This window comes from Kwoniella pini, chromosome 3, assembly GCF_000512605.2.
Source record: "Kwoniella pini CBS 10737 chromosome 3, complete sequence".
Classification (NCBI taxonomy): Eukaryota; Fungi; Basidiomycota; class Tremellomycetes; order Tremellales; family Cryptococcaceae; genus Kwoniella; species Kwoniella pini.
Genome location: NC_091718.1, coordinates 1,365,957 through 1,382,265, shown reverse-complemented (window position 1 = coordinate 1,382,265; position 16,309 = coordinate 1,365,957). Strand labels below are relative to the sequence as shown.

At 41.0% G+C, this 16,309-nt stretch overlaps 5 protein-coding genes and 1 non-coding gene across 6 annotated transcripts; 4 read left to right on the top strand and 2 right to left on the bottom strand.

The window, feature by feature from the left end:
* Nucleotides 1–369: 369 nt before the first annotated feature.
* Nucleotides 370–4,527, top strand: I206_102707 (uncharacterized protein; the record flags this gene model as incomplete). Its single annotated transcript, XM_070202608.1, has 11 exons — nucleotides 370–402; nucleotides 500–1,673; nucleotides 1,767–2,246; nucleotides 2,304–2,388; nucleotides 2,442–2,793; nucleotides 2,851–3,390; nucleotides 3,443–3,493; nucleotides 3,557–3,676; nucleotides 3,736–3,905; nucleotides 4,015–4,162; nucleotides 4,231–4,527. The coding sequence occupies 11 exons, from the start codon at nucleotides 370–372 to the stop codon at nucleotides 4,525–4,527; spliced, it is 3,450 nt and encodes a 1,149-aa protein (XP_070058709.1).
* Nucleotides 4,528–4,723: 196 nt separating this feature from the next.
* On the bottom strand, nucleotides 4,724–5,597 carry I206_102706 (uncharacterized protein; the record flags this gene model as incomplete). Its single annotated transcript, XM_019154812.2, has 4 exons — nucleotides 4,724–4,774; nucleotides 4,855–5,068; nucleotides 5,150–5,488; nucleotides 5,566–5,597. The coding sequence occupies 4 exons, from the start codon at nucleotides 5,595–5,597 to the stop codon at nucleotides 4,724–4,726; spliced, it is 636 nt and encodes a 211-aa protein (XP_019012215.2).
* A 368-nt stretch (nucleotides 5,598–5,965) lies between these two features.
* I206_102705 (uncharacterized protein) lies at nucleotides 5,966–7,907 on the top strand (the record flags this gene model as incomplete). The annotated part of the gene is made up of 7 exons (XM_070202607.1): nucleotides 5,966–6,849; nucleotides 6,914–6,942; nucleotides 7,012–7,201; nucleotides 7,258–7,371; nucleotides 7,437–7,450; nucleotides 7,509–7,584; nucleotides 7,643–7,907. 7 exons carry the CDS (start codon nucleotides 5,966–5,968, stop codon nucleotides 7,905–7,907), a joined length of 1,572 nt encoding a protein of 523 aa, XP_070058708.1.
* Nucleotides 7,908–8,088: 181 nt separating this feature from the next.
* On the bottom strand, nucleotides 8,089–8,616 carry I206_102704 (uncharacterized protein; the record flags this gene model as incomplete). The annotated part of the gene is made up of 1 exon (XM_019154810.1): nucleotides 8,089–8,616. One exon carries the CDS (start codon nucleotides 8,614–8,616, stop codon nucleotides 8,089–8,091), a length of 528 nt encoding a protein of 175 aa, XP_019012213.1.
* A 554-nt stretch (nucleotides 8,617–9,170) lies between these two features.
* Nucleotides 9,171–9,285, top strand: I206_102703. The gene has a single exon (XR_002021925.2). It is a non-coding gene; the product is annotated as a 5S ribosomal RNA (ribosomal RNA).
* A 3,629-nt stretch (nucleotides 9,286–12,914) lies between these two features.
* On the top strand, nucleotides 12,915–16,275 carry I206_102702 (uncharacterized protein; the record flags this gene model as incomplete). The annotated part of the gene is made up of 4 exons (XM_019154809.1): nucleotides 12,915–15,243; nucleotides 15,305–15,441; nucleotides 15,501–15,718; nucleotides 15,786–16,275. 4 exons carry the CDS (start codon nucleotides 12,915–12,917, stop codon nucleotides 16,273–16,275), a joined length of 3,174 nt encoding a protein of 1,057 aa, XP_019012212.1.
* Between the last annotated feature and the right edge of the window lie 34 nt (nucleotides 16,276–16,309).

Sequence of the window (16,309 nt, the reverse complement as noted above, 5' to 3'; positions counted from 1 at the left end):
TTTATCAAGTATCACAGATGAATGAAGGGTAGAATATATATGATTTCTTTTGCATGTAAGGATAAATGTGATATGAATGACGGGATCAAAATTTGATGAGATGAAGGGTAAACAGTAAATATCCGATGATTGATCGAGTACGCGTCAAGGTTCATAAAAATATTATAATTCTCTATCTCAAATGTCAGAGAAATAATCCTCACTCATCTTGATCACATAAGAACAAGACTGCACTTCCGACATCTGCAATTCTATCCCCCTGTAACATATCGTACCATCCCACTCTGGTAGTTACTTACATCATCGCCCCTGATCTGTCTGACTTATTGCAAATTTGTTAACCGTTAAATCCACTACCCAAATTCCGTAATGTCTTCCGCTGAAGCGGAACGAAAGCGTCGTGTGAGTACTGGACTCCATCTGAGACCCGGAAGAACACTTGTGCGGACATCCCAGACACTGAGTTGACCGGTAGCTGATTCATCCTTGATGGAAATAGGAGGCGATAGCTGCACTGCGAGAGAAAAAACTCAAAAGACCTTCGCCTGTGGAAACAATAACGATTCAATCTTCACCCGAATCCAATATTCTTGTCCCGCCTTCATCTTCTCCTGCTCCCACTCCATCACATTCAAAATACTTCAACAACAATGCAAGTCCTATCAACCCTATCTCTCGGAATCTCAATTACGGCTCAAGTTCAGCTGGAGGAGCTATACCTTCTTCAGGTATCGGTCGATCAAAGCAGGATGATTCCCAATTCAAACCTGCTTTAACTGGAAGTCCACAAGACGTGTTGAAGGCTATTCATAATAGGCATAATCCTACTTCAGATACATCAGGAGGATCAGCTTTCTCTTTCGATGCTTCAACAACTCGAAATAGCATAAGTAATACCAATAATTCGGCATTACTTTCACCATCTTCACCTCAACCTTTAAGTAGATTGAAACCTAGAAAATACGCTGATCCTGATGAACCTGATTCTCCAACACAAGTTAAATCAATAAATGGTGGTACTATCCTTTCATCACCAATTTCATCCTCAGGATCTCGTCAACCTAGTTTGGTTTTAGCAGCTCAGAGGGAATCAGAAGAGGAAAATAGAAGAAAACAAATGGCCAATAGGATATCTACTCAATTTAGAAATACACCATATAATTCAATATTATCTTTATTGAAGAAATATCCTAATGATACTGATAGAGTCATAAATCAAATTCAAGCTATAAATGATAGGAATATAACGATGTCAACAACAACAACAACAACATCATCATCGACGATTACAGGAAATCCACCAAAATTCGAAGCGTTTCAACCTAATAAAGTGAAACCTTTACAGAGTCAAAGTAAACCGCCATTACTTCAAAGACCTTCTTCCTCATCTACTTTGCCTTCTATACCAAGAATGAAAATTTCACAACCGCCTAAACCCAAGAAGAACGAAAAATCAAGTATTTATGCAAATAGAAGCTCAAATGGGAAAAGAAGAGATCCAGATGAAACTTCTTCTGGAGGTGAAATGTCAGATGGTGATAGTGAGGGTAGTTGGTCAGGAGATGAAGGTAGGAAAAGGAAAAAGAGAAAAGGTGATCCGGAAGTTGATGCTGAAGGTGAAGCTTTAAAGGCTTTCAATGAGGTTGATGCGGATATGTTGACCGGTACGATTGGTAAGTCAACCTCTCATCCCACTGATTCCCATGCAACGTAACGCTAGTCATATTCCGCATTTCAACGATACTAATGTTCACTTCGTTCCGCAGCCTGTAGCGCAGAACAAGCAGCTACCATCATCAAGCTACGGCCGTACGAAGATGTCGATGAAGCTAGACACAAGCTCACTAAGGCCAGAGGTGTCTCATTCAAGCTATTCGAGCAATACACAGAAATCATGGAGGGTTACGTACAGATTGACGCTTGTCTAAATCGATGCGAAGCTATAGCAACCGATGTAGGCAATACCCAATCTGTCTGGAGAGGCGCATCTATGGCTCAAGAAAGCGTTATTGGAACACCTCGTTCGGACGGCCTCAATGATGTTAAAGTGGACGTAGCAAAAGTATCTGAATTGCTAAGGAAAGAAACGGACATGAAGAAACGAAAGATCCTATCGAGCTATATACAAACCCAACCTGCAACCTTGAGCGAGGGCACGATATTGAAGGATTATCAATTGTTGGGTGTGAATTGGTTGAATCTGCTGTACTCCAAAAAGATCGGGTGTATCCTTGCAGATGAAATGGGTGAGCTACCAATTTGTTGCAAAATGATAGCGCCGTAAGACTGACAGTCATCATTAGGTCTGGGAAAGACGATTCAGGTGATTTCGTTCATAGCTCATTTAAAAGAAAGAGGTATCAAAGGTCCACATATGATCTTCGTACCGTAAGTGCAATTTGATCACACCCACGAGCATCGTACTAAATATGCCGTGGTAGTGCATCGACGTTAGAAAATTGGACCAGAGAATTCGCTAGATTCGCTCCATCGGTAGACGTACAAACATACTTTGGATCACAAGCTGAGCGTGCTGGTCTAAGAGATGAACTCAAACGAAGATTCAGATCAGGCAAACTGGAAGTTGTCTTAGCGTCATATACTCAGGTAGCTGCAGCGGATGATCTAAGCTTCTTCCGTAAAAAGATCGAATTCGAAACCTGCGTTTACGATGAGGGTCATAAGCTTAAGAGCTGTACAACCAAGGCTTATAGCGATCTGCTATCGATCAAACCCAAGTGGAGATTACTGTTGACAGGTACACCCTTGCAGAATAACCTACAAGAGCTTGTGGTCAGTACCCTCGTCTACATGTGAAAGGCTTCTAACTAATTTGTCTCGATCGAACAGTCCCTCCTGATGTTCATACACAAAGATACATTCGCAGATGCCGAACCGTATCTACGAGCAATCTTTAAATCTCAAGGATCGGCCAATTTGCTGTCTCAACAAAGAACCTCAAGAGCAAGAACAATGTTGACTCCTTTCGTACTCCGTCGACGAAAAGCATTGGTCTTGAATTTACCTCCCAAGACAGAAAGTGTTGAACATTGCGAGATGACCAAAGTCCAAGCGAAGCTATATAATGAGACCATGAACCGATCTAAGAAAGTCTTGCAAGAGCTCAGTGATGATGCTTTGGAAAATGAAGCTGCCAATGTTGAAGAATCGGAACAGAAGAAACCTACTAAAGCAAAACCGAAAAAGGGTCAAAGTACTATTGGAGCAAGTTCTTCTAATATTCTGATGGACTTGAGAAAAGCCGCTTCGCATCCTCTTCTATTCCGAAGATTATATACCGATGCTAAGATCAAAAAACTAGCTAAAGAATGCTTGAATACTCCGACATACTGTGATTCAAGATTAGATTACGTGATCGAGGATCTCGAGGTGAGCTCATCCTACTTTATTGTGCGGAACGCTTGCTAAATCGGGATTGTAGATCATGAGCGATTACGAGATCTCCAATTTCTGTTCAACCTCTATTGAGGATGTAAGTTCTCCTTGCATCAAGGTCATTCGGCACTCGGGCTAATGAGCTTTCGTCCAAATTTAGGAACTACGTAAATACGCTCTAGATCCCGAATTATTCCTCGAAGGTGGTAAAATCGCAGCTTTACGGAAGATCATCGAGAAAAGTAAAGCAGAAGGAAAAAGGATATTGTTGTTCTCTCAAGTAAGTACTCATGGAGTAGATTCACGCTTTACCGGACCAGACTCACCAAATTTATTTAGTTCGTCATGATCCTTGATATATTGGAAAAAGCATTAGATCATTTGGCCATCAAATATACGAGACTTGATGGACAGACCAAAACGGATGAAAGACAAGGACTTGTTGATGAATTTAACGAGGATCCCGAAATTACAGTCTTTCTGTTGTCTACCAAAGCTGGTGGTGTAGGGTAGGTCGGATTTTGCCTCTATAATCACTCACTAAGTCATCCGATCTGAGGCTCGCCACTGCGATGTATCTTCCCCTTCGTATTCTCACTGGCTGATCTACTATCACAGAATCAATTTGACCGCTGCGTCGGTGGTGGTGATCTACGATCAAGATTTCAACCCTCACAATGACCGGCAAGCTGCGGACAGAGCTTATAGAATTGGTCAGGAGAAGGAAGTTGAAGTGATCAAATTGATTACGAAAGGATCGATAGATGTAGGTGCAAACGACTTGCATATGGGACTAAAAATTCTTTGCTGATTATGCGACATTACCGATTTTAGGAAGACATGCTAGCAATAGGTCTCACTAAGTTACAACTTGATGATGCAGTTGGAGGAGAAGAGATCACACTCGATGGAGCCGATAACTCAGGACAAGATGATAAGACGGCTAAAGAAACTAGAAAATCATTGTTGACCACTTTGAGGAATAAATTTGTGGCTGATGATAGCGTTGTGAAAAAAGATGCAATGGAAGGTATCAAAGAGGAAGATGACGATGTGGTCATAACGGGAAGTGTCAAGAAAGCTCGAGGAAAGGTTATCGAAACGTCCGGACAGGAAAGTAAGGAGGATTAGAGGATGGATGGAAAGAGAAAGGATATTAGATGTTTGGTTTGAGCTTTGTTGTAGTCTTCAGATTCACGCATTAATAACATACATAGTGCTTTTCGCTACATTTCTTGCATTTGCTGTATTCATGCATCATTATTTCGTAAAATTCATTGAATTGGTATTATCTATCTGATACCGGATTGAAGCAAGTTTATCGGGCTTAATTGAACATAGAAAGACCTTTCATATGTTTATCCACCGCCAGCCTAAACTATAGTTTGATAAGATATCCAGGTAAGCTAAACGATATGTTGTTGATTAGAACTGAAGGCTTTGGAAGAATACACTCACTAGATCATTATCAATTCCTTCTATCCTATTATCAATCTTTACAAGTGGATTTCTAATTACATATTCTAAAAAAGGACCAACATATAATTGTCTAAGTATAAATCTTAAAGAATCAGAAGAAGGATCTGAAAGAAGTACAAATCTATAATTTGTAGGTGTATCAAAAAGATGAAGTTTATATGAAGATGTAGAATAAGATGTAAATGCTTCATCCCTTTTTATTTTTATTTTTAAGAAATCAATAAATTAATTAGCTTATTGTTAACTTAAATTAAAAGATTGAAAATTTACTCACTTTCCTGATAATTTTTTAACCATATTTTTTAAACTTAATATAACTCCATAAACTAATTTTGATTCTTCATCAAAAGGTAATCCCTTAGGTAATGAATTTAATTTTTTATCTTTATCATTTGATATTGAATTATTTGAAATTAAAGAATTATGATCTTTATTTTCATTTTGACTTCCTAAAGATTTTGAAAATATTGATTCTTTATTGAATGTTTCTTCAGAATTTATATTATTCGTTATCATTGGAATTCTATGAACACCAGGTTTATAATTTTGTGAAGAAGGTGCTCTTGTAGGTTTTGTTCTATGCCAATCTTGATAATATACACAATCACAATGACTATCTCATCTTGAATTAGCTTCTTTGTGCTTTTGTGCGGTACAAGGTGAAAAGAAGTATCGCTTGCTTAAACTTACCGATCAAATATGTATAATGAATATATTGTCATGATGGAAGAATTATTTATGAAAGGCAGGTAGGGACTTGTATTGAATTGGAAGATTTCGGTCAACTGATTTTTCCTTATGAGGACTGTCCTACTGATATCCTGGTTGATGATTTTCTGTAATCAAGGTCTCCACATTGAGGACCTTTGATCTATATAGGCTTCGTATGATATATGGATGAACAGTAAATTATGAGAGAGATCAAATTCAACAACACGTCTTATTCGCGTCATACCGCTTACCAAAAGTCCAGTCAACCAGCAAAACATTAATTACAAATATTGAAGTAACCGGTTATTTCTTCTTCTATTTACACATAACTATCACTTTTAGCATTATCATTATACTAACTGCAAGGCAACCATTCGATATGGATGGTGCAGGGTCAAAAGATGATGAAGAAGATACAGATACGAAATTAGCCTTACTCTCATCCTTACTGGAACCGATCAGCATACCTTTTGAACAATTACTGGAAACTCTCAATGAATTTGATGGAGATGTCGCCAAAGCTGCAGAAGCATTATTAATACCCAAAGTGCGAAATGCAGGAAAGAGAAAAGCCGGAGCTTCTTTATCTAGCTGGTTGAAGAAACCTAAAACTGAGATTTCAGGGACTAGCAAATCAGAGGTAATAGATTTCAATGAAACCGATGAAGAACCGTTCAAATCATTGAAAAGGGAATACGAAGTCGTTGAATCACAGGTTGGCGAGAAAATCGATAATCCTTCCAAGATCAGTTTGCCAGTTACCAATGTAGATCTACTATCAATATTACGTGGACCATCAAACACCACATTACCTAAAGTGAAAACCGGTCCACAACCACCAATAACACTTGCTACACAAAAATCAATCGATGCACACGGTTTACCCATAACACTTTTGGAATCTCCTTTACCACCTTCTCTAGCTTCAGCTTTATATTTAGAATTAATGGAAGAATCAGAAAATTGGTATCATAATGAATTTTATTTAGCTGGAAAAGCAGTAAAATCTCCACATACTGTACAAATGTATAAATATCCAAATCCAAAGTCAAACGCTTGGAAAGAAGGTGTAAAATATTGGTATTCTGGTACAAGTATGAATAATATTGCAGATTATCCACCACTTTTAAGAAAAGCTGCAGATTTAATAGAAAAATCAGTAAATGAATCTTTGAATAAAAGGAAAAGATTTGAATTGGAATGGGCAGGTGATTGGAAAGCGAATTGTTGTGGAACAAATCGATATGATGGTGCGAAAAGCTCGTAAGCGGCTTTCTATCATTATTTGCGTCGTTTTGGAACTCAGATCCGTTTTTTCGAAATACAGTGTGGGATGGCACGCGGATCAATTGACTTGTGAGTTTGTCAAGTACCTCGAGCAACACACATGTAATTATTACTGATGTGTGAACTTTGATTGAATAGATCTTGGACCTTATACCACAATCGCCTCACTTTCACTAGGTACTCCAAGAGCATTCAGACTTCGAGAGACGAACACGGTAGATTCGAATTTCGCCTCTAGTACCAAACCAATTAGGACTTATGAACTGAATTTGGGTCACAACTCATTGTGCCTAATGAACGGAGGTTGTCAAGAGAGATTCAAGCATACGTGAGTTTGAGTTGCCCACGATAGAAGAGAAGAGCATGTGTTCACGGAGCGAGTAGTGTGCCCCCTCAGAAAGCCTTGGACTTATACCGACCAAGTTTTGATAAGGCTGAAACCCCGATCCCGCTTTGCGATCAGAAGACTTATACTTCACGGATCAACATAACATTTCGGTGGGTCTGTTATCTAAGTCAGCCTTTACTGTAGTGTATATTGATGTAGACGTTCTCTTTATCAGATTTTACCGAGATGGTAAGCAACACAGCCTGTGTGGCGCGCAACTAAACACAGCTAAGCTCCATGAATGCAGATTTTCATCCCGAACCTACTATTGGTCCGTATGGTCCCAGGGAGGGAACGCCGCTGTGTAAATGTGGTATACCAACGTAAGTTGTTCAGTTTGAATTTGAGTAGTCGAGATATGGCATCTGACAATATCTATAGATTACTGAGAGCCGATCAAAAAGCCAAAGCTCGTACAAGACTTCTTCCACCGTCTCCACAGAAATCCTCTTCTACCTCTGCAGACAGCGCTGGTGCAGGTCTTTGTAAAGAAAAGGGGGATGATTTTGTAATTGACGATATGCTATACTTTTGGCAATGCCAAAGTCCGGCTAAGACAGGCGATATGAAGGGATGTGGGTTTTTCAAGATTCTCGATATGAAGAAGGAAGGTAGGGGGCCGTGTCTGAAGGATCGGCAGGAATAAGCTGTAGTTGCGGTGAGAAATCAAATGCTGAGAAGATCCTCGCATCAAGATTATGTACAAAGGGTATAGGGTATGCTTGGTATATTCAAATGATTGTTTCTTGTTGTAGGTTATGTTTATCTATCAGTTGTATAATTAGTGTTTCATATTCACATTCATACAATGATTTCAATGTACCAACCTAATCGGATTCCATCTTGGCATCACCGTCCTGATCTTTATCTTCATGTTCATTATCAGGTTCATCTTCATCTTCTTCTAAGTTATCACCATATTCAACATCACCTTTATCATCCATTTGTAATTCATTTTCAAATTTTACTGCACCACTTTCTAATTCATCATTTTCTTCTTGTTGTGGTTCTTCAAGATTTTCAATTAAATTATTTAATTTTTCTTGTTCTTTAATTTTTAAAGCTTCTTCTTTTTCTAATCTTAATTTTCTTCTTTCTAATTTTTTAATTAATCTTAATTCTTTTCTTTCATTTTCTCTTCTTTCTTCTTCTTCCATATTTATTTTTCCAATTGATACACCTAATGCATCATTTAATCTTTCTAATTGAATTTTTGAAACTGAAGTTGAAGTTGAAGAATTAAAATTTGAATTATTTAAAAAATTAAATAAATGTTGATATGTTATTTCATTTGATAATTTTGTTGAAGAACCAATTTGTTCGATTAAAATAGGTGATTTTAATTGACGATCCATTGTATCTTCTACCTAATTAAGGTTGCTAATGCTCTACTGCTAAATTTTTTTTTTTGGGATAATTGATGAAAAGTCTATTCAACGTCACACAAGTGATATAGAGCTGAAAAATTGTCGTATGGATGTAAATCTTATAACTAGTCTAGAGATAAAATGTATGAGTAGAACCAAATATGAAAGTGCAGATGCAAGCAAATTCAAAATATCTGACCGGTCAGAGTACGCTAAATGGGTAACTCAGATAAATTGGATTCTCACTGGTCAATCAATGTCCACACAAGCGCAATCTGATTTCCTCCCCTTCTATGATTCGATTATAACGCTGAGATACAATGTAATGAATGCGCAATCACAGCACGACAAGTTGATTCCTTACAAGTCAAGGTTTACTTATGCCAATTACTCAAGATATTTTCTCTCCGAGGCAGCCTCGCACGAACGAGTAGGGTTTCAGCACGGATATTCAGGAACAACTCAAAGGTTAACCATCCTTTGACTTAATTTTCAACTTGATCCATGAAATATGGCAAATCGTTCTCTCTCAACGTCTCATCTACGGCCATAGAATCCAGAAAGCACCGGGTCCCGTTTGCTCCCCGCAGTTAAGTTGGATATCGCTCGGTTAGTACCAAGGTGGGGGACCACTTGGGAATCCCGGGTGCTGTAGTTTGTTTTTGCAAGAGTCTCTTAGTCCTGTCAGTATCACATGAGCCGGTTCGAATACCCCTTTGAATAGCTTCTGCAATTCTCAAATATAAATGACTTTGCCAGCTCGCGAGTAGTGCTTAGATCCTGCGAGTAGATTCCTTCTATTCATGTCTGCCAATTCATCTCCCGCTTGTAACTCCAAGCGAAAATCTCGAAGTACACTCGTAATTCTATAGGAAAAAGCTGACCTAACTTGTTGATCTTAAGTGTCAAATCGGTGATCGAATCCTAGCGAAAGGGATTATCAACGGCTATACTTCCATAGTCCGTAGAGAGTAAGCGATGAGCGGTTTCTTTCTCTGTGCAAGGCTTTCTACTTAGAATGCACGGCATATGAAGGAGTAGATCCCGCTTCGACTGGCCAATAACCGGCTGAAAATGTTGGGGAACAGTGGGGTACATGAAATCGATTGCATGGTGTGATTGTGACGAGAAAGGCAAAATTCACTCGAGTTGGACCTTGATAAGGGTCAGATGTCGTTATTTATCAAGGGATGAACATTGATTCAAACATGAGAATCAGGAGATTGATAACGTGATAATCAATGTTTTCTGCAGTAGCTTTACGCTGATATTAGGAACATTTGTCATTGCTTACCGCTTACAGACAGATTCGAGCGTGTATGGTTAGCAGTTGGGCTATCAACAACTGGCTTTCTTCGAGCAGAAAGGGTCGAGGCCTGTGAAAGCACGCCATGGATCTTTCAGACTGTGTTGCGTTGTACCTCTTGGATCCAGCCACGCTTATCGGCAGGAATTCTTCCCACTTATCAAGGCTCGTGGTATCTACTCCACTTGAATCCATATCAAATGTCTCGGATCGATCGATACGCAAAGTGGAGGTGTTTTTGGAACTTCCTTCACTATCATATAGGACGATTGAGAAGTTGTAGCTAACCATGGTAAATTAATCATATCTGATTATCTATGGGGAGATGCTGTAACGATAATGCCTAATAAGACAATCGCTGATCCTCGGTGATTTCGCCTAATCAGACTTCCGCGTTACGACAAATAAAGGGAAGTTACTCAGGGCCAAAAGGTCGAGATCTATTTTATTACCGTTACAAAATCATTTCCCCTAGCTGTTCCTATATACGATTTGAATCGAGAATTTGTTCTGGTAATTACTCCTTCCAGATATTCGGCCTAATGCAAATCATCGGGAGAAAAAAAATAAATCCACCTTGGCAACGTGGTTTTCAATCAGCGATTCATCGCTTTCGAATTTCCTCCATGCGTTTCATGCGGTTTTCACCATTTTGACATTTTTTTCCAATCTCCCGAATGAAGTAGGAACGATACATCGATGGAGGCAAAAATCGTCGTACATACTTCCCAGAAAAACGGAGTAATCTATCCCGTTGTAGAAAGTGATCGTACTGCTCCATGCATTCCACTTACCCCATACATCAAGATGGGAGAGATATGATTACCTGTTTTGTTCAGGATCCCGAAACACCAGGACTCAGGATTTGTATTATTCAATATTTTCGAATTTTAGCAAGCGAGGTCTACAGACCATTTTGCTCATTTTTTCTTGGTAACTATGTAGGGAAATGATTTTTTGAACCCTGTTTACTTAAGGAGATGGAAAATGTTCTCGATTTGATACTTCTGGGTTTTACCTTGTACCTCAGGGGAATATATGAATGTATCCTGATTAAGATGTGCAAAAAGGCTCCAGAGCAGTGGGAAACGTATTGATGCACCGCTAAAACTGATTGATTTACATAGAGGTGTACTAATCTATATTATCACAATCTTGATGTACGTGCTTGTTGACCATTGAATCCATTTCAATCGATGCTAGTATATACCTATCCTTTTAACCTTGAGTTGTAGTCACCATCGCTTTGATGTTCATCATCATCATCAATCTCACAAAAGAGTCATAAGCCAAACTTTTCATATACGGTAGTTGTGATAGAAATACAAAAAGAGGATCAACTCGGCTTCAACCGCTTTTCTTTTGGTCTGGAATTCGAAAAGATCATTCGAAAGCGCCTATGAAAAAAAACTGTCTTCGAATCTAATCTTTACACACTACATATCGATAAACCTCTTTACACCCGACAACCTAATTTAATTCCATCATCATTCGTGTTCCTACCAAACGGTACAATTACGAAAGAAAATCTGAAAATATTTGCACTTACACGCTTTTCAATCCATACATTACCCAAAAAAAAAAACCTCAACGTTTCTTTCGATATCCTTTTGTCAATCAATATAGTGTCAACCTTAGCCTTTAACATATTGCAACACTTATACAGGAACACACTCCTTGAACAAAAGAAAAAGCGACCAGACTTATCATACAAGATATAAGCTATCAGCCAACACGAAACTAGCGCTACCTTTAGACATCCAATAATCATTTCAAGGCACTAGCATCATCAAACATCCTTTGGATCACCCTCATCTCTCTGATTGTCTCCGAAACGCTCGGACACCTGATGAATCTCACTTTCTGAAAGACTCATATTTCGGATAATATCAATAAGAAAAGGCTGAAAAACTAGCCATCAAAACAAACCTCGGTATTGATCACTCTCACCACGTCGGTCTGTTTCATCTTCTGCATCGCATTTGCATTGATCCCCCTGCTCTCGCCAGATTGATCGAAGCATCCCTGCGTGCCTCAATATCTTTCAGAGAAAAGCGAACAATACCTCCTTTCGCTTTACTCTCCGTAAACACCCGCTCAAAACGATCATCGAAATCGTGAAGAAAAAGTGTAAATATTACACACACAACCCTCAATCGCAAGGCTCCCTTATATATCGGAAATTACCATCAATATTATCACCTCGTGTCTTAATTGGCAAACGATCCTGAAGCAAGGAAGAGAAGAAAGTTTCGGTGCTTATAGTAGAATTAAAAATTCAATCGCACAGACGCTATCGCCTTACGCATACAAAAGGAAGCAAGAAAGGGAGAGAAATAGATAAAAAGCAAGACGAAAGATCTAATTTCTTTTGTTGTTCTTCCTTTTCTATTCACCTTGGAATCAGTCTCGTTTGAATCGAGTCCAAGTTGAGGTCTTGAAAAAGGTGAGCTAATTATTTCCACCATCTTCGCTGTCAAGATTCCTTTGACTTTCAGTATGTTTGACGCACGTTCGATGATTATCTTGATCCCTTTATATCTTCTTTACACTCCGAGATATATCACCCCTTTCGCGGTGCGAATCATGCCGCAATGCCATCAGGAGCATTCTCGCACTTACCTGTTTGGTCATCTCTTGTTTGGACTTGTAATTCTTCCCATCAATTGGGGAATTCCCGATTGAGACAACTACTATTTTCTTTTCCCCCCTTTGAGCGTTAATTTTTTTCAACGGTTTTGCCGATTCTTTCTCCTCTTAATTGTTGACACTTCCTCATATTCGCGTTCCTGATCCAACCTTCATCTCGTTATCGTTTGATCGACCTTTGTCAACATGACCTATCCAGAACCCTCGCACTACCCACACTTTTGTAACTGCATCTCTTCCTGACATCTTTCGTATGCCTTTTTGTCTACTTTTTGTTTTTCAGTGATGGTTCTGTTGGCTAATTCCTTTTTTGCACTCGTTCTTTTCCACAATGTCTCCTGCTTATCTTCCTCCAATCACCTCACTGTTCTACGTACCTTCGCAATACCCAAATCCCCTTGACAAACGAAAAATCAAAAACTCTGCTCCGCTCCTTACTGCAGTCTCAACGCATATTCTTTCCACGCTGCCATCTACACCACCGCTTCCACCACCCCTTCTCTCCGGTACACATAATACCTACACCACGCCTTTCACGCCAGCCCAACCCGGCTTTCAACCTCAATATCACCAGGATCAACAGTACACTGACCCGCCAGGGTCTGGAGGAGGTGATCAGAAGACACGAGGAATAGATACTTGGGCATTCAACGCTTTCAGCTCACCTCCCTCCCCTTCCACCATAACTTCCACCAGCGATTCTCAGACTGGGGGGGACGGCTTTCCCCCCTCTGAAAGTGGTGAAGGTGAATCCTCGTCTTCAAGATCCGGATCATTCCGTCGTCAGAATCTTTCTCTCAACATCAGCTCTCTCCCTGCTCCATTCCAAAATCAGTCCTTCCAGTCGCCTGGATCCCTCGCTTCTAGTGGTGCACCTTTCACTGACTCCTACACGTCATCTCACAACGTCAACTTCGAACAAGATTACTTCCATTTCCCGGATGGATCCTACTCGTCGACCGGAGAAGGGTCATTAGCAGGCCAGATACCCGCTGTACCCCAAGGTCAACAGCCTACACATCGATTACCGGCATCTCAGCCGTCTAGTCCCATCAGAGGGGTTTATACTTTACCATTTGGTAATCAAGCGGGTAGACAAAGAGGAGCTACGTTTAGTGGTGGAACATTTTACCCATACGACCAAAACGGTTCGCCTTTGTTCACATTCACCCAAAACATACCTCCTCAAGCCATCCCACCGCATCTCACATTCACCAATATACAATCACCTATGCATTCGCCGTTAGCCCCCTCACCAGTGATATCCGCTTCACCTGCACAATTCCAAACCGACAACACACCCTATTTCCCACTGCAGAACTATCCTCAACCCCAGGGTCTTGGTATGCAAGAGGTGTTGATGGAAGACGTTTCAACACCTCAGCCTACGGTAGTACCGCCCACACTCAGCAGAAAATCGTCCATGGGCCAAATGCATCAACAGACTCTGCAACAAAGTAATGGATCTATGACCCCCGACATTTCGATGGAAATGGTAGATAAGCTTTCACTGTTTGACAAGATCGTAGAATCCGCTCAGACCGCCAAGAACGCTCTCCTCCGTGGGGAACAAGCCGATGTATCAGCTAGTCTGGGTAACATCAATCATCAACTTGAGATTGCTAGTGAATTGGGCGTAGGACCAGCACCGACTCCTCGAGATATGTCATCTAACTCGCAAAGTGTATCTCCCGTCAACTTCACGACTTCGCCAACAGTCCCCACAACCGTCAGCGCTAGTCAAGTAATGCAAAACCCGATCATCATCAATAACGGATCATCGCAAATGCAGCAATTGACGCCGATGAACGCTGTACAGCAACAACAACAGCAGGGTCTTCTCCCATCATTACCTGTTGACGGAAATGCCGCCAATGGAAACAGATCGGTTTCAGCTACACCAATAGGCGGAAACCCTAACCTCATGGCATCGGCGACTTCTTCAGATTTCCTGAATATGAGCGGTAACAAAGCTCAAGCTCCACCCTTGGTGCATTCTCACTCTTTCCCTAATGGTCACCAACTCCCTAGTCAACTTCAAGGAACAATGACTCCAAGTACACCTGTCGTTCCATCACCTTCTTTCATTGCCTCCATCAGCGCCCAGCATGCGCCCATCGTATCCTCACCCCTCGCTACAATACCTCCGTCTCGAGCTCCCAGTCCTCCTAGGTATAACATCCCGGCGCACGCATGGAACAACGAGATGATGCCTGCAATGGATATGTCTGCCTCTATGATCCAGCAATTTCAGCAACAATCCCAGATGCCGGGTCAATTATCTGTCAACGTTGTCATGCAATCTCAGCAACAACAGCCAAGTGCGGTCTTGGAACGACGCGCATCGCAAGGTGAACGTGCGGATGGATTACCAATATCCCGAAATAGAAGCACTTCGGTCCACAACAAACAATGGTCTCATCCCGTTATGACCGCCAGCGTACCTGCTTCTGCTAGGCAATCACGGGCAGGATCTCCAGAAGACATGGACGAAGATGAATCAGAAGATGAAGAGCCGCGGAAGAACAAGCGTAGAAGATCATCTGCGGGAGGAGATGGACCTAATGCAGATTTGCTGAACGGCGCGATTATTTCAGAAGATATGAGGAGACAGATGGATCAGATGTTTGAGGCGTTCTTGAACCGTGTTTGTTCAGACTGTAAGTGATCACTCATTCGAGCTTAAGGACAATCAGACTGATCCAACTTGCCGCATAATAGTGGACGTAGTTGACAGTAAAGGCGAGAAGTTGCATCAAGTCCTCATGGCTAAAAAGATGCAACGCCTAGACGAATCAACAGATTATCGACCGTTCAAGTTCCGTATTCAAGCTTTCACAAACGCTTTTACCGAAGAGGTGAGGCAGTTCATGTTGATCATGAAATACGCATAGCTGACACTTCATTCTTGTGATAGTTACAAGCTAGAGGAATAAGCGAAGAAACTATGTCGGTGAAGAAGATCAAGACGTACCTGTGGAAGCAGGACTTAATCTCGAGATTCAATCCTGATGGGAAAAAAGCCAAATCCAAGGGGAACCATATCTGGAACGTCGATGCTAAGAAACTGCCAGGAGGAGGCTGGGTCTTCAGGCCTTTTAAGAGGAGGATCATTGGTCAACCCAACTCTTTTGCGTGAGTCACCGCATTCAGTATCGGCTTACGGCATGGCGTACTTGCTAACTTTGAATGCCTTCCTTAGCCTTGTGAACACCAAATACGAATGGGAGCCACGAATCTGGGACCCACAAGCGGCGTCTGATACTATTAAACCTACCTTTTGTTCGCCTCCAGGTGGATTACCACCTTGGCTGCACTGGGAAGATTCCACAAAATTAGTTGGAGTACCAGATCAGCCCACAGGTCCGCTTCCCGTTACTGTCATTGCAGATTTCATCGATGGATCGGGAAACCAGAATCAGTTAGAGACTACCTTCACAATTCAAGTGGTACCGCACCTATTGCCCATTAACGAGACTACAGCAATGTACGCTCAAGCCGGTTATATACCATATGACTTCCCTGATCAGCCTGCCAATGGATCAGGTCAACCTGTAGCGCTCATCAACAATCAGGGAATACCCTTTTCAACGGGGACGATGGTGTATTCTCAACCCAGTGCGGTAATCACTCAAACACCACAAGCGATAGGCCAGAATCAGCCGCCATCTGCATTTACGAATCAGCAATAGGTCTGAGATCATATCTTTGCACCGGAACATAAAT